The following is an 18,760-nucleotide window of genomic DNA, read 5'->3' on the forward strand; positions in this document are numbered from 1 at the left end:
GTCCTACTTGTTTATTTTTGCTTTTGTTGCCTTTGTTTTTGGTGTCAAATTAACAAAACAAAACAAAAACACCTGCCAAGACTGATGTAAAGGAGCTGACTTTGTATATTTTCTTCTAGGAATTTTATGGTTTCACGTCTTGCCTTCAAGATCTTAATCCATTTTGAGTTTATTTTTGTATATGGTGTAAGATAGTGGTCCATTTTCATTCTTTTGCATGTCCAGTTTTCCCAACACCATTTATTGAGGACACTATCCTTGAAAATTAGTTGACCATATATATGTGGGTTTATTTCTGGGCTCTGTTCTGTTCCATTGATCTTGTATCTGTTTTTCTTCCAGTACCATACTTTTTTGATTACTATAACTTTGTAATATAGTTTTAGATCAGGAAGTGTGATGTCTCCAACTTTGTACTTCTTTCTTGAGACTGGTTTAGCTATTTAGGGTCTTTTGTGATTCCATACAAATTTTAGAAAAATTTTTTCTATTTCTATGAAAAATGCCATTGAAATTTTGATAGGGATTGCATTGAATCTGTAGATTATTTGGGTAGTATGGACATTTTAACAATATTAATTCTTCTAATCCATCAGCATGAAATATCTTTCCATTTATATGTGTTTTCTTCAATGTCTTTCATTAATGTCTTATAGTTTTCAGTGTAGAGGTTTTTCATATCCTTTTATTTCTAAGTATTTTATTATTTTTGATGCAATTGTAAATGAGATTAAAAATAATTTTCTTTCTGATAATCCATTATTAGTGTATAGAAACGCAACAGATTTTTGTGTATTAATTTTGTATCCTACAACTTTATTGAATTTGTTTATTAATTCTAACAGTTTTTTTGGTGGAGTCATTAGGGTTTGCTATATATAATATGTCATTTGAAAATAGAGACAGTTTTACTTCTTCCTTTCTGATTTGTATGCCTTTCCTTTCTTTTCTTTCCTAATTGCTCTGGCTAGGAATTCCAGTAGTATGTTGAATAAAAGTGGCAAGAGTGGCCATTCTTGACCTTAGAGGAAGAGCTTTCAGCTTTTCACCTTTGTTTTGTTTTTAGCAAGTAATTAGGTTTATTTTTTTCAGGTTCCTATTGACTTTATTTTTTAAATTTTTTATTTTATATTGGAGCATAGTTGATTAAAAATGTTGTGTTAGTTTCAGGTGTACAACAAAGTGATTCAGTTATACATAAACATGTATCTGTTCTTTTTCAAATTCTTTTCCCATTTAGGTTCCCTGTGCAGCGTTCCCTGTGTTATACAGTAGGTTCTTATTGGTTATCTATTTTAAATATACCAGTTTTCCACCTTTGGGTATAATGTTAGCTGTGGGCTTGTCATATATGGTCTTTATTATGTTGAGGTACGTTCTCTCTGTACCCATTTTGTTTAGAGTTTTTATCATGAATGGATGTTGAATTTTGTCAAATGCTTTTTCTGAATCTATTGAGATGATCACATATGACTTTTGTCCTTCATTTTGTTAGTGTGATGTATCTCATTGATTGATTTGCAGATACTGAACCATCCTTGTATCCTTGGAATAAATCCTTTGATCATGATGTATGACCCTTTTAATATATTGTTTAATTCAGTTTGCTAATATTTTGTTGAGGATATTTACATATATGTTCATCAAGGATATTGGCCTGTAATTTTCTTTTCTTGTAGTGTTCTTATCTAGTTTTGATATAAGGGTAATGCTGGTCTCGTAAAATGAGTTTGGAAGTATTTCTTCATCTTCTAATTTTTGGAAGAGTTTGAGAAGGATTGGTATTAATTTTTCTTTAATGCTTGGTAGAAGCCACCGAGTCCTGGACTATTGTTTGTTGGGAGGTTTTTAATTACTGATTCAATCTCCTTATTAAAATTGGTCATTTCAGATTTTCTATTTCTTCCTAATCCAGTAGTGGTCAGTTGTATGTTTCTAGGAACTTATTCATTTCTTCTAGGCTGTTTAATTTGTTGGCATATAACTGTTCATCATTTAAGTGTAGTTTCAATCAAAGCCAACAGATTTCTTTTTCCTAATTGGACTAAAATTTAATCTTTAGTAATCAATATGGAAAAATTGCATAAATAAGGGACTTTTGCTCAACTAGCTGTTAAAGCTTATGTATGGCAGAAATAAATACTTGGGTGTAGATAAAACTTGAGAGAGAGTAAAAGTGTACCAGTTTCCTCATTTTCCAGAAAGGTTAAGGTCAAAGGGCTAACTAAACATTTACCCTGGAAACTTAATCAGGAAGAAAGTTAAATGTTAGAATTGTATAGTGGTAAATCCAAGATTAAAAAAATACCAAAGAGGAAGGTATAATTTACAATAAATACATAACTGATATACAATTATATATGACTAATAACATAGTACTAATATTTAAAGACAAGTAAAGGACAAATCCAATTAAAATACTACTACCCAAAGCAATCTACAGATTCAATGCAATCCCTATCAAATTACCAATGGCATTTTTTACAAAACTAGAACAAAAACTCTTAAAATTTGTATGGAGACACAAAAGACCCTGAATAGCCAAAGCAGTGTTGAGGGAAAAAAACGGAGCTGGAGGAATCAGGCTCCCTGACTTCAGACTATACTACAAAGCTACAGTAATCAAGACAATATGGTACTGGCACAAAAACAGAAATATAGATCAATGGAACAAGATAGAAGGCCCAGAGATAAACTCACGCACCTATGGCCAACTAATCTGTGATAAAGGAGGCAAGGATATACAATGGAGAAAAGACAGTCTCTTCAATAAGTGGTGCTGGGAAAACTGGATAGCTACATGTAAAAGAATGAAATTAGAACACTCCCTAACGCCATACACAAAAATAAACTCAAAATGGATTAGAGACCTAAATGTAAGACCGGACACTATAAAACTCTTAGAGGAAAACATAGGAAGAACACCCTTTGACATAAATCACAGCAAGATCTTTTTTGATCCATCTCCTAGAGTAATGGAAATAAAAACAAAAATAAACAAATGGGACCTAATGAAACTTAAAAGCTTTTGCAAAGCAAAGGAAACTACAAACAAGACGAAAAGACCACCCTCAGAATGGGAGAAAATATTTGCAAACGAATCAATGGACAAAGGATTAGTCTCCAAAATATATAAACAGCTTAATGCAGCTCAATATTAAAAAAACCAAACAACCCAATCCAAAAATGGGCAGAAGATCTAAATAGACATTTCTCTAAAGAAGACATACAGATGGCCAAGAAGCACATGAAAAGCTGCTCAACATATCACAAATTATTAGAGAAATGCAAATCAAAACTACAGTGAGGTATCACCTCACACCAGTTAGAATGGGCATCATCAGAAAATCTACAAACAACAAATGGTGATGAGGGTGTGGAGAAAAGGGAACCCTCTTTCACTGTTGGTGGGAATGTAAATTGATACAACCGCTATGGAGAACAGTATGGAGGTTCCTTAAAAACTAAAAATAGAACTACCATATGACCCAGCTATACCACTACTGGGCATATACCCTGAGAACACCATAATTCAAAAAGACACATGCACCCCAATGTTCATTGCAGCATTATTTACAATAGCCAGCTCATTGAGGCAACCTAAATGCCCCTTGACAGATGAATGGATAAAGAAGATGTGGTACATATATACAAAGGAATATTACTCAGCCATAAAAAGGAACAAAATTGGGTCATTTGTAGAGACATGGATGGATAAGAGACTGTCATACAGAGTGAAGTATGTCAGAAAGAGAAAAACAAATATTGTATATTAATGCATATATGTGGAACCTAGAAAAATGGTGCAGATGAACCAGTTTGCAGGGCAGAAACAGACACAGATGTAGAGAACAAACGTGTGGACATCAAGGGGGGAAAGTGGCAGGGGCTGGGGTGGTGGTGTGATGAACTGGGAGATTGGGATTGACATATATACACTAATATGTATAAAATGGATAGCTAATAAGAACCTGCTGTATAAAAAAGTAAATAAAATAAAATTCAAAAATTACAAAAAAAAGAGGGCTTCCCTGGTGGCTCAGTGGTTGAGAGTCTGCTTGCCGATGCAGGGGATGCGGGTTCGTGTCCCGGTCCAAGAGGATCCCACGTGCCACAGAGCAGCCGGGTCTATGAGCCATGGCCACTGGGCCTGCATGTCCAGAGCCAGTGCTCTGCAACGGGAGAGGCCACAGCCGTGAGAGGCCCGCATACTGCAAAAAAAAAAAAAAAAAAAAGAAAAGAAAGAAAAGAAGTAATACAGAGATATTGTATACCTTTCACACATTTTCTCCTGTTGGTAACGTCTGTCATACCTGCAGTGCAATATCCCAAGCAGGAAATTGACATTGATATAATCCACCTACTTTATGCAGATCTCACTGGGTTTACATATACTCATTTATTTGTGTATTTTGTTTTATGCAGTTTTATTACATGATGATGCACGTGACCACCACCACAGCTAAGATATAGAACAGTTTCAGTACAGGAATCCCTCCTGCTACCCTTTTATGGCCACAACCACTTCCCTCTCCTCTCTTGCCTCCCATGCTCCCCCAATAACTGGCAACCACTAATCTGTTCTCCATTTCTATAATCATTATATGACTCTTAAAAGAATTAACTGTGCTTTGATTCTAATTATTAATTGGAGGTCTCTAAATACCTACAATAAATTCATGTGGTTGAAATGAAAGAGAAAGAATGAATAATAGGTGTGCAGGATGACAGCTCTATGTGATCACATTCCTAATGCTGTCATCTTAACTGTTACTGAGCCATGGTGTAGATAGACACATTTTATTCTTTAAAGAAATTCTTTTTTATTAAAATTTAAAAAAAAATTTTGTATTGTAGTTGATTTACAATGTTGTGTTAGTTTCAGGTGTACAGCAGATTCTTTTCCCATATAGGTTAATACTGAATATTGAGTAGAGTTCCCTGTTCTATACAGTAGGTCCTTGTTGATTATTTTATATATAATAGTGTGTATATGTTAATCCCAACCTCCTAATTTATCCCTCCCCACCACTTTCCCCTTTGGTAACGATAAGTTTGTTTTCTATGTCTGTGAGTCTGTTTCTGTTTTATAAAAAAATTCATTTAGATACATTTTATTCTTAAACTGCTTTTAATTTGCTTCTCATATGAACAGGGTCATGGGGAATTTTATACAGCCAAATGTGCAAAATGGCCTGGTCTTCAGATTTAGTTCTGGGTTAGAGGTCAGTTTGTGAAAGGATTATAAAACTTGAGAAGTATGGACACTTTTGTGGTTTTTATGGTATTTATGCTTGTATTTTATACATATTGCTTGTTTTTCTTTGAATTAAAAAAAGGACAAATTGGGGGAACACTTCCATAGCTGGTGATTGAATTAAAGGTGGGTGGTTCAATAATATTTTCCCCCAAACTATCAGTTTATTATGGCAGATTCCTGTCTCTATTCTAACTGAATATTACAGACAATACATTCTAAATAATTAAAAACATGTTTCATTTTCAAACTCCCTTTACAATATGAAAACTTTGGCCACTCTCAAGGGAATCATACTCTTGAGAGTGACAGCAGCATTTAAGAATGTAAAATAAAACATTAATAGGTATATATGAACTCTTTTGAGGCCTGTGTGAAAACATGGATTAGAGAGTTAATAAAATGGATTTATTATTTGGCAATCAATTCTAGAGTATACGAGAAACCCTAAATTACAAGCAAAATACTTTATATTAGGCCAGCTCATCCTTCTCATGGACTGTGGAAAATAGAATGTCGCCTCCAAGGGAATTCATTCTCTTTAAACGTATTCTTTTTTAAAATGTATGTCCTATGAGCTGATTATCAGCCTTGCTCTGAGGGTCAGCAGCTGTCCAGATCCCATTCCTCAGCAGAATTCAATAAACATATTCTTTTAATCCTTTCCAAATTATAGTCTAATTTGATATATGAATGTTATAGTAACTTTCTAAGAGGACTTTTAAACATTAAAGAAACTTCACTTTATGAGAAATGTTTTTGCAAAATTATAAAATAATCATATTTGAACAATTCTCACTTACCTTTGTTTTTTACAACCACCTTGTGGCAAATCTTCATTTACTAGAATGAGGTAATATTTTTACATATTGTGTTTTTTAAAATGAGGACAACATAATTCTTTTTTGAAAAATTAACTTTTGAGATAATTGTAGATTCACATGCAGTTGTAAAAAAAAAATGCAAAGAGAACTGTGTATCCTTTACCCAGGTTCCCCCAGGGTAACATCTTATAAAGCTATAGCACAATACACAGCCAGCACATTAACATTGATACAGTCAAGATACAGAACATTTCCATCCCAACAAGGATCCTTCCTGTTGCCCTTTTATAGCCACACCCACCTCCTTTCCACTCCTCACTCCTCCTCAACCCCTGGCAACCGCTAATCTGTTCTCCATTTCTATAATTTAATATGTCTGCTCTTTTTTTTCTTTGTCTGCTTGCTAGAAGTTTATCAACTTTATTGCCTTCTCAAAGAACCAGCTCTTTGTTTCATTGATAATCTATATTGTTTTGCTGTTTCAATTTCACTGATTTCTGTTTTTATCTTTATTGTGTCCTTCCTTTTATTTTCTTTGGTTTTATTTTATTCTTGAGGTGGGAGATTATGTTGTTGATATATGACTTTTCTTCTTTTGTAATATAGGTATTTAGTGCTATAAATTTCTCTCAGCATTGCTTTATCTGTGTCCTATACATTTTGATATGTTGTATTTTCATTTCCATTCAGTTCAATGCATTAAAAAAAAATTTCCCTTAAGCCTTTCTTTTTGACCCAAGGATTATTTAAAAGTGTGTTTAGTTTCCAATGTTTGGAGATTTTCCTGGTATTTTTCTCTTATTGATTTCTAGTTTGATTCCACTGTGGGCTGAGATCATATTCTGTATGATTTCAGTTCTAAACTTGTTGAGATCTGTTTTATGGCCCAGGATATGGTCTACTTTGGTATCTATTCTGTGAGCACTTGGAAAGAATATGGATTCTGCATTGTCGAGTGAAGTGTTCTATAAACGTTTATTAGATCCTCTTGGTTGAGTTGTATCTTTGTTGATCTTCTGTCTAGTTCTATCAGTTGAGAGAGGAGTATTGAATTTTCCAACTATAATTGTGGAATTGTCTGTTACTTCTGTCACTTCTATCAGTTTTTGCTTCACATGTTTTTCTCTTTTTTGATGTGTACGCATTTAGGATAGCTATGTCTTGGGGGAATGACCCTTTTATTATTATATAATGTCCCTCTTGGTCTCTGGTAGTTTGCTCAGAAGTCAACTATCTGGTATTAATATAACTGAGGAAATGGGGGCATCTCTTTGTTACCGCTCAGTGGAGGTAGAAGTTGAGGTTCCCCAGCCAGCATCTGTTGCACTCAAGTTGGAGAGTTCCTTGTTACTGCTGGGTGGGGGTGTGAATTCTGCTCCCCATGTGGTCTTCACCAACACTACAGTGGGGTAGCCTCATTGTTACTAGACTGACTCTCCACTAGGTCTTCTCTGACACCACCCCAGTGCAGGGGATGTAGGGGCATCTCGTTACTGCCAGCTCGGGGTGAAAGTCTAGGCTCCCCATATAATCTCCACTGATACCAGGGATGTGAAGGGCCTTGTTACAGACCACTGTGGGTAGGAGTACCGACCCTCTACTTTGCTCTGAAACCACTCTGGGGAGGGTGTAGGGACCCCTTCTTACAGCCTGGCAAGGATGGAAGTCTAGGCTCTCCACTTGGCCTTGGTAGGTATGGGTTGGGGTAGGACTGCAGTTTTTCTGTGGTGTTTGGCTTGGATTAAGCTGTTATTGTCTAAAAGTTTTCTGTCTTGTCAGGCTGCCCCTTTCCTTTCTTTGCTATAGAGAGCAGGGTTTTCTTGAGGCCTGTTTTTTTTTTTTTGGCCAGCACTTGTTGATATTTCAGAGTTGCCCACTTTCTCCAACTGCAAGTTGGGAATATATGAGATAAAAAGAAAACCCAGAGCATTTACCACAGTATTGTTCTTCAGGATCTGAGGTCTTTAGCTGGTCTATATTTTGCTCTCCACTTTTCAGATTCATCTTATGTTCATTTTATATATAATGTCCAGAGTTTTTAGTTGTACTCATTGGGAGGAATAGAAGGAAATGCATATACTCCATCAATGCCAGAAGTAGAAATTCCAGAATGCTTCTTTTTGTATACTACATCTAATTTATGGATTCATGGTTGTTTGAAAATGGAACATATGTGAATATTGTAATTATGAAGATTCACATGTACTGGCAGTAACAATTAATATATATAAAGATAACTACGTACTTTTAATAAAATATACATGATCAAATTATGGCTTCTTTTAGCCATCAAATATGTGACAGATTGAAATTTAACATTTACTTTCAAATTGTAAATGATCACTTGCCCAGGAAAAATTGCTAACATCTGTTTTTCTAAAGGTACCACTTTGTTTTGGATGCAATTTTGCTTTTGGAGTAATAGACATTGAATATGAAGACTGTTCTTCTCTTTTAAGTACACTGTGATTTTAATGTCCCTCTATGGTAAAGAACACTTGTTTCTGTAACAAAGGCAGAAGAGAAAACAATATAAAGGAAACATTTTCTTACTCTCATTTGAAATGACTAAAAATCAATTTAACAGGTCATCAATTAGCACACGCTAATCAAACTTGCTCCTGGTTAAACTGGCCACATTTTTTAGAACAAAATTATCTTTAGAAACTGTAGTTTATTTGATGATTATGTGCCTGAAAAGGTTATCCCAGTAAAAAGGCTACATCTGCACAAAAGGAAACAAAAATGAATTTGTTCGGGTAAAAATGGTACAAGGGGTGATTTGAAATGTTCATGTTTAATATTTGAGGTCAGATTTCTCTGAATCAAATTTATAGTTCTGAAACTTGGTCACAGATTACCCAGTGTTTTCTGGGATTGAAGTAAAAGAAAGTAACTATTGAACTGAAAAAACAGCCAGAAAAAATCAAAATAAAATAAAAATAAAGCCAACCAATTTGAATGGTGCCTGAGTGTTTCTAGAAAATAGATGGGAAGAAGTCAGTTTTTCCTCCTGGCCCATTCACTTGGCTTGTCTCTTTCCATTTTGTTCTCCCTTTTTGATAAGTGAGATTTTTTTTTTTTTTTTTTTTTTGCGGTACGCGGGCCTCTCACTGTTGTGGCCTCTCCCGTTGCGGAGCACAGGCTCTGGACGCACAGGCTCAGCGGCCATGGCTCACGGGCCCAGCCGCTCCGCGGCATGTGGGATCCTCCCGGACCGGGGCACGAATCCGTGTCCCCTGCATCGGCAGGCGGACTCTCAACCCCTGCGCCACCAGGGAAGCCCGATAAGTGAGATTTTTATGGCTCACTTTTAATGTAGCTGCTTTTAACTCAGAATCTGCATTGTGTTAGCCTGATACCTAAATTATGGTGTGTATTCCAATCCCCAAAATTAGTTTTATTTTCTCCTTTCACATTAAAATAAATATGGGCATTGAACTATGACTACTATCCAGAAATCTTTAAACTACATACCTTTTTACTGATCTACTCTTTGTATTACAAATACGTTAGAAAATAATAAATAATAAATTCATAATTTTCAGGAATAAGGCAATTTTTTGATGCTAAAACTAGTTCTTATGATAGATATTCTTTCTGTATCCTTCATTTCAGTTTAACCTGCCAGTCTATAATTTTATGTCATTTAAAATCATAATGATCAATAATCTCTAAGTGTACTTCCTATAGCTAGTAGTGTAAACATCTTTCTATTTCTAATGTTCAGTCCATAATGTCTTATTGCACAACATTAAAAGATTTGTTTTCCCACTTTCCTTAAAGAACAATTCTAGAGGATAATTTTATTTGCAGCCTGATATTAAAGATTTGGGGATGGCAAAGGATTGTATCATTGAGAGGCTATCAATTTAGGTAAATTGATATGTTTTATTATCATATTTGATTAAAGAATCTCTAAGTCCCTAACAGAAAACAGAAATTCAAAGCTCTGGACCCTATTATTGTTAACAAATCCACAGAAAACATAATTTTCAGTATTCTCTTTCTGCAGATATCTGCAGATATTCTCTATCTGCAGATATTCTTTTCTGCAGATGACCACCTGCAGAAAATTGTGATTGTTTAAAAATATCTTGCCATTTGTGACATCACAGACCTTGAGGGTATTATGCTAAATGAAATAAGTCAGACAGAGAAAGATAAATACCTTTTGATTTTGCTCATATGTGGAAAATAAAAAGAAAAAAAGAATAAATCAAACCAAACAAAAACAAGTACATGGCTACAAAGAACAGAGTAGTGGTTATCAAGGGGAAGTGGCAGGGAGAGGGCAAAATGGATAAAGGGGATCAACTGGAGACTTCCCTGGTGGTGCAGTGGTCAAGAATCTGCCTGCCAATGCAGAGAACACGTGTTCAATCCCTGGCCCAGGAAGATCCCACATGCCGCAGAGCAACTAAGCCCGTGAACCACAACTACTGAGCCTGTGCTCTAGAGCCCGTGAGCCACAACTACTGAGCCCGTGCATGCACAACTACTGAAGCCTGCACACCCCAGAGCCCGTGCACCACAACTACTGAGCCCGCATGCCGCAACTACTGAAGCCCACGCACCTCAGCGCCTGCGTGCCACAACTACTGAGCCCATGTGCCGCAACTACTGAAGCCAACACGCCTAGAGCCCATGCTCTGCAACAAGAGAAGCCACCACAATGAGAAGCCCGTGCACCACAACAAAGAGTAGCCCTTACTCACCACAACCAGAGAGAAAGCCCATGTGCAGCAACGAAGACCAAATGCAGCCAAAAAAAAAAAAAGGGATCAACTATATGGTGACAGATGAAAAGTAAATTTTTGGTGGTGAACACATTGTAGGATATACAGAATTAGAAATATAATGTTGTACACATGAAACATATAATGTTATAAACCAATATTATCTCAATAAAATTTTTTATATTACCTCAATAAAAATTTTTTTTAAAGAAAGAAAAAATATATTTATAGATATTTTGATACCTTTCTTTAAGAGGTAGAGATTAATTCCTCTCCCCTGGAATGAAAGTTGGTGACTTGCTTTTAACCAGTAGAATCTGATGGGACTGACTGTAAGTGATATCTGAGACTGGATCATAAAAGGCATCGAAGCTTTCTCCTTTTTTCTCTCTAGAATCACTTACTCTGTAGGAAGCCAGTTGTCATGTTGTAGACACTCAAGCACTCAAATGGAGAGAAGCATCAGCTACTGAGGAACTGAGGCCCCCTGACAATAGCCATGTGAGTTTGCCATCTTGGAGGTGGATCCTTCAGTCCTAGTCAAGTCTTTAGTTAACAGCATCTATGGGTAAATTCTTGGCTGAAACTTCATAAGAGACTCTAAGCTAGAAGCACCCAGCTAATCCTCTCCTAAACTGTGAGATAAACAATGTTTGGTGTTTTATGCCACACAGTTTTGGGTTAATTTGTTACACAGCTATAGATGACAAATACAGATTTTTCCCTCCTTAAAATTCTGTCCCTCTGGAATCACTCTTGGTACCAAATGAATTGTATCATGTTAGATGGAAGCATGACTTTGTTATTGAGTTTTCTGGAAATTGTGTGGTTTAAAGAGCTGTATATGGGTGCCAAGTTGACAGATGTGGATTTCGGTGGCTTTGTAATGTCAACTTGGCTATGTTAAACTGTATTACCCAGAATTCCCTTCCCTTCATATTTTTGGCTAAGATGAGCCACAAGAGACATTTTTTCATGAGTGTTTGAGGGCAAAGGTGAAGCAGCAGCTATTTTGTTTTTTACACTCAGATAGTCAAAGCAGGCACTTCTATATCTCATGGACATTGTTGCTTGTCTGCTGGCTGATCTCATGGGAGAGGGATAGCAGCCAGGCCTGCAACTATGTCATCTTTCCCTGGGTCCTCCTTTAACTTACCTGATTCCTTGGCAAAGTATATATTTAGGTCCATGATGAGAGTGCTGGCTTCTTCTGCTGGGCACCCCCATCATGAAGGTTGGAGGCACCAAGAATTCACATGGATTCCAGTGTGTCCTCATGGTTTCTAGCTCATGCTGATGGTTCCAGCTTGTTTTCACTCTCCTTCTCTTTACACTCATCTTCTCTTTTTGACTCCTGACCTACAGATTTCTAGCTTCAGCATCAGACAAAAATATTAGCCTTCTGGAGACTGTTAAACCAGCTCCCACAACTGTATAGGTCAAATCTCTGTAACACATACTTTATTCTATTTCTAGCTTTATTTCTATTTCTACCTCTATCTTTTTATCTATAATCTATTTCAATCTCTTAACAGTTCTGCTCCTCTGAATGAACCTTGACTAATAGCGTGATCTTCATCATCAACTTGTACCTTCAAATATGTTTGTTCTCAAACCCATTAAAGTAAGTATAAGAATCAGGGGTTCCTGTGAAACATGAAAATTACCAGTCTCTACCTCCAGAAAAAAATTCTGATTCACTGGGTGGGTGTGCAGCCTAAGAATCTACATTTTACATAGGCATCAGATTCAGGTGGTCCAAGCACCATACTTTGAACACATGCTTATGAATGTTTTATCATATTTAAAAGATATTTCTTTGAAATGGAAGTTTTCCAATAACAGAATTTCTTTTTAATGCTAGTAGTGTTAAAACCAAATCTAGGTGAATTCATCCAACAAACATTTATTATTCACGTGTTATATGTTAGAAACATGCTCCAGGGTGGGAAAATGTATGACGGTATCTAGTGAAAGATACCCAGTAGAAAGAAGCATTGTGTTGGAGTCCTATAAAATGTTGTTATACATCTTTCTATTCCTATTGATAGTGATTTTTTCTGACAATGCTTTAAAAAGCTCTGTGGTTTTTCAGAGCAAGTTCAGGTATAAAGGAAGGTACAGATTAGTGAGACAGTGTGATTCTGCAGTTGCCTCTTACTAGGTTTCAGCCAGGGAAGTTCTGTTATTTTACACACACACACACACACACACACACACACACACACGAGGTTTTCTCATGAGGTGTTTTATTTGAAGAAAATGTACTACATAAAAATAATTGAAAATGAAAATCTTTACTATAAAATATTAAGCATATTATTTTTTACATTAAAAAGTATTTAACAAATATTGATTAAATGGATAATGGATATGTTGATGCATTTTACCATTATAGAGTCACAGTATTAATGCAAAAAGGACAAACCATAGCTAACATCATATGCAATGATGAAGTGTTGAAAGTTTTCCCTCTAAGACCAGGAACAAGACAAAAGTGCCCACTCTCACCATTCCTATTCAACATAGTACTGGAAGTCCTAGCCAGAGCAATTAGTCAAGAAAAAGAAATAAAAGGCATCTAACTCAGAAAGGAAGAAGTAAAATTGTCTCTAATGGAACATGCTATGATCATGTATTTAGAGAACCCTAAAGATGCTATCAAAACTAATAAATGAGTTCAGTAAAGTTTCAGAATACAAAATCAACATACAAAAATCAGTTGTGTTTGTATACACTAACAGCAAACTTCTGAAAAAGAAATAAGGAAAACAGTTCCACTTACAGTAGAATAAAAGATAATGAATAAATTTAACCAAAATGGGTAAATATCTGTACACTGAAAATTCCAAGACATTGATGAAATAAACTGAAGAAAACAGAAATTAAGGGGAAGATATCCCATGTCGATGGATCAGAAAAATTAATGTAGTTAAAATGTCCATACTACCAAACGCCATCTAGAGATTCAGTGAAATCCTTATAAAAATTACAACGGCATTTTTTTACAGAAATAGAACAAATAATCTTAAAATTCATGTGAAATCACAAAAGTCTCTGAAGAGCCAAAGCAATCCGGAGAAAGAAGAGCAAAGCTAGAAGCATCACAATTCCTGATTTCAAACTTTATTACAAAACTATAGTAATCAAAACTGCACAGTTCTGGCATAAAAACACACATAGACCAATGGAAAAGAATCAGGAGCCCAGAAATAAACTCACGCATACATGGTCAACTAATCTTTCACAAGAGAGCCATGAATACCTACTGGAGAAAGGACAGTCTCTTCAATAAATGGTTTTAGGAAAACTGGGTAGTCACATACAAATGAATGAAATTGGACCCCTATTTTATACCACTCAGAAAAATGAACTCAAAATGGGTTAAAGACTTAAATGTAAGTCTCAAAACTGTAAACCCACCCAAAGAAAACAGGGAAAAAGCTTCTTGACATTGGTCTTGGCAATGATTTTTTTGGATATGACACCAAAAACGCAAGCAACAAAAGCAAAAATAAACAATTGAGACTACCTCAATCTAAAAAGCTTCTGCACATCAAAAGAGACAATCAGCAAAATTAGAAGGCAATCTATGGAATGGGAGAAAATATTTGCAAACCATCTATCTAATAAAGGGTTAATATCCAAAGTATATAAGGAACTCATACAACTCAACAGCAAAAATTAACAACCCAATTAAAAAATGGGAAAAGGACTTGGATAGACATTTTTCCAAGGAAGACATACAGATGGTCAATAGATACATCACTAATCATCAGGGAAGTGTAACTCAAAACCACAATGAGATATCACCTCACATTTGTTAGAATAGCTATCATCAAAAAGACGAGACAACAGGTGTTGGCAAGGATGTGAAGAAAAGGGAACCCTTGTGCACTGTTGGTGGGAATGTAAATTGGTACAGCCACTCTGGAAAAAAGTATGGAGTTTCTCAAAAAATTAAAAATACAACTACCATATTATCCAGCAACCTCACTTCTGGATAATATCCAAAGGAAATGAAATCACTATCTCAGAGTTTAGATATCTGTACCCTCTTGTTTATTGCAGCATTGTTTACAATTGCGAAGACATGGAAACAACCTAAGTGTCCATGGATGGATGAATGGATAAAGAAAATGTGACACACACACACACAGAGGAATATTATTCATCTGTAAAGAAGAAGGAAATCCTGCCTTTTGTGCAACATGGATTGACTTTGAGCATATTAGGCTAAGTGAAATAAGTCAGACAGAGAAAGACGAATACTGTATGTTCTCACTTGTTTGGAACCTAAAAAGGCTGAACTCTTAGAAATAAGAGAGTAGAATGGTGGCTGCCAGGGTCTGGGAGGTGGGGGAAATAGGGAGACGTTGGTCAAAGCATTCAGACTTCTAGCTATAGGATGACTAAGTTCTGGGGATTTAGTGTATAACATGGTAACTGTAATTAACAGTACTTTATTATATACTTGAAAGTTAAGAGAGTAGATCTAAAATATTATCATCACACACACACGCAAAAGGTAATTATGTGGGGAAGGAGGTGTTAACTAACTTTATTGTGGTAGTCATTTCACAATATATAAATGTATCAGGTCATTACATAGTACACCTTAAACTCACTTATGTTATCTGTCAGTAATATCTCAATAGCAAAAAGTTAACTAGAGACCATTTGGTGTAACCCTCTTATTTCATAGATGAGTAAACCAGAGCCCCAAAACATGGAATGATTTGTTTCACTGGTAAATTTTCAGTAGAGCTAAGCATAGTCTTCTAGTCCATTTCTCCTTTCTATGTGCCATAACTGACATATTGTAAGACGATTAATAAATATTGGTCTTTGTAACATTTCAGGAAATTTTCAATATGTTTATTATTTTTTCTGATTATATTATATCTATTAGACTTACCTAATTAAATTAAAAATTTCTGGAGTTTTTTAACTTTTAACAAAGGGGATTTTTTTCCTTTAGGCTAATCAGGGTAAAAGTATGATTATTCTAAAATCTTATACATTGATGGATTTTTGAATTTTGATTCAGATAAAGAACTATTTCAGATAGCTTCACATCAAAACTAATTTTTAATTATATTAGAAGGTGAAATAATGAAAGATTGTATCGTGGCTTTAAACAAAAGTAACAGGCATGTTTTTCTCTGCTTGTATTTTGTTCATGTCTACAGCTGGATTCTGATGGCACCGTTACTATAGAAGAGCAGATTGTCCTTGTGCTGAAAGCTAAAGTGCAGTGTGAACTCAACATCACAGCCCAGCTCCAGGAAGGAGGTAAAGATGCTGAGAACAGTGGTCTTCACAAAAAATGCAAATTTCCTCCTTAGTGAGTATTAGGGAGTTCCTCATCAATCATTCCATGTTTCCATGTGGAGAGCTGTGTAGCAGAATAACGCTCTTTTCATCTCTTTAACCTACCAGCTCTTCGCTCCTTGTGGATGAGTGACTTGCCTGGTTTGTGAGTTTGAGAATGACCGGGCACGTGCACCTCAGCGTCTCCCTCAGACCTGTCTTTAGGATCTGTCTGTCTGCAGAGAGCATGCATATTGTTTTGCCCTTGACTGTGCAGTAAGCTTGGAGGAGCAGGCTCTGTACTTGTGGGTATCACCTGCAGTTTTAGGTAGTATGTAAAATTCAAAGGAGCCAATAAGCAAGCCCATTGATACATACATAGACCATGTTCTCCAAAAAACTTTCTGCTTAATAAAATGATTATTTTATCTTCATCTGCCTGACTCCTTATGTAATTTCTCAGTTAGTTCCGAGTTCAAGTGGGAAACTACAAAAACAAAACTACAAAGCTGCAGATGAGCTTGTGGTAGTGTTGGTGCTCTTGTGCGCCTCTACTGTTGCAGCTGCACAGGGACCTGTGGCTTGTGTTCCTTGGGGTCTGATGGTCACTCACAGTCCTAAATGGGGCCACTGAGTAAAGTCATTTATTGAATTGGAGTAGTGGGAAGATTATAATGTTTTATATAGTGAAATGCCTTGATAGTTGAATATATTCAAAGACATTTTTTAAAAAGAGGGAGGTGCTACTTACTGAACTCTTTAAATTCCCAACAATCTGAATGAAGTAGATAATGTCCTTAAAGCTATGCTTTAAAAAAAATTTGTGTTGATTTCTCAGTTGGTTATGATCAGAGAATGTGGTCTGCATGATACTAATTTTTAAAAGTATGTTGAGACTTAATGGCTTATATTGGGGTCAGTTTTGATAAATATCCTATATGGTCTTCAAGAGAATGTGTATTGTCCAGTTTCTGAGTACAGTGTTTTATAGTGCCCACTAGGTTAAGCTTATTGGATGTGTGGTTCATGTATTCTGTGTCTATGATTTTTCATCTATTTGACCTATTCTTTCCTGAGATATATATATATATATATATATATATATATATATATATATCTTAAAATATCCCACTCTGAGGATGAATTTTCTTGCTTCATATATTTTGAAAATATGTTATTGAATATATACAAGTTTATAAATGTTATACTTCCTAGTAAATCAAACATTCCATTGATATGAAGCAGCCTTCTTTATTTCTAGTTTACTTTTGTTTTAAATATTAACTAATAAACATCCCAATCCAAAAATGGGCAGAAGACCTGAATAGACATTTGTCCAAAGAAGATATACAGATTGCCAACAAACACATGAAAGAATGCTCAACATCACTAATCATTAGAGAAATGCAAATCAAAACTACAATGAGGTATCACCTCATACCAGTCAGAATGGCCATCAAAAAATCTACAAACAATAAATGCTGGAGAGGGTGTGGAGAAAAGGGAACTCTCTTGTACTGTTGATGGGAATGTAAATTGATACAGCCACTATGGAGAACAGTATGAAGGTTCCTTAAAAAACTAAAAATAGAACTACCATACAACCCAGCAATTCCACTACTGGGCATATGCCCTGAGAAAACCATAATTCAGAAAGAGTCATGTACCACAATGTTCATTGAAGCTCTATTTACAATAGCTAAGGCATGGAAGCAACCTAAGTGTCCATTGACAGATGAATGGATAAAGAAGATATGGCACATATATACAATGGAATATTACTGAGCCATAAAAAGAAATGAAACTGAGTTGTTTGTAGTGAGGTGGATGGACCTAGAGCCTGTCATACAGAGTGAAGTAAGTCAGAAAGAGAAAAACAAATACCGTATGCTAACACATATATATAGAATCTAAAAAAAAAAAAAAGGGTTATGAAGAACCTAGTGGCAGGACAGGAATAAAGATGCAGACGTTGAGAATGGACTTGAGGACACGGGAGGGGGAAAGGTAAGCTGGGAGAAAGTGAGAGAGTGGCATGGACTTATATATACTACCAAATGTAAAATAGATAGCTAGTGGGAAGCAGCTGCATAGCACAGGGAGATCAGCTCGGTGCTTTGTGTCCACCTAGAGGGGTGAGATAGGGAGGGTGGGAGGGAGACGCAAGAGGGAGGGGATATGGGGATATATGTATATGTAGCTGATTCAATTTCTTTTTTTTTTTATGTAAACACAGTGTATTGAGACCATTTGGGCAGGAATTAGTCTCACTCTACATATAATGGACAAAAGTGATCATTATTTCATTAGTCATTGTTGATTCAATTTCTTATAAAGCAGAAACTAACACACAATTGTAAAGCAATTATACTCCAATAAAGCTGTTAAAAATATTAACTAATATTTAATATAAAATTATTATATTAAAATAATAATATTTAATAAACAACATTAGTTCTTTCTTCTTTGGTATTTGCCTTGCACATCTTTTCCCATCCTTAAAAAACCTTTAATTATTATACAATACACATAATATTAAATTAATCATACTAAATGTTTTTAGATGTACAGTTCAGTAGTGTTAAGTGTATTCACATTGTTGGTTGTGCAAACCAATCCCCAGAAAA

At 35.5% G+C, this 18,760-nt stretch overlaps 1 protein-coding gene across 1 annotated transcript in view; it reads left to right on the forward strand.

The window, feature by feature from the left end:
* The window catches only part of PTH2R (parathyroid hormone 2 receptor), a 107,913-nt gene that overhangs the window by 14,482 nt on the left and 74,671 nt on the right, over positions 1 to 18,760 (forward strand). Inside the window, exon 2 of the mRNA XM_004262780.3 lies at positions 16,013 to 16,115. Within this exon, the coding sequence (XP_004262828.2) occupies positions 16,013 to 16,115 (103 nt within the window). The remainder of the gene's footprint in view (positions 1 to 16,012; positions 16,116 to 18,760) is intronic.

The sequence above is a fragment of the Orcinus orca genome, chromosome 7 (genome assembly GCF_937001465.1).
Source record: "Orcinus orca chromosome 7, mOrcOrc1.1, whole genome shotgun sequence".
In the NCBI taxonomy this organism is placed as follows: Eukaryota; Metazoa; Chordata; class Mammalia; order Artiodactyla; family Delphinidae; genus Orcinus; species Orcinus orca.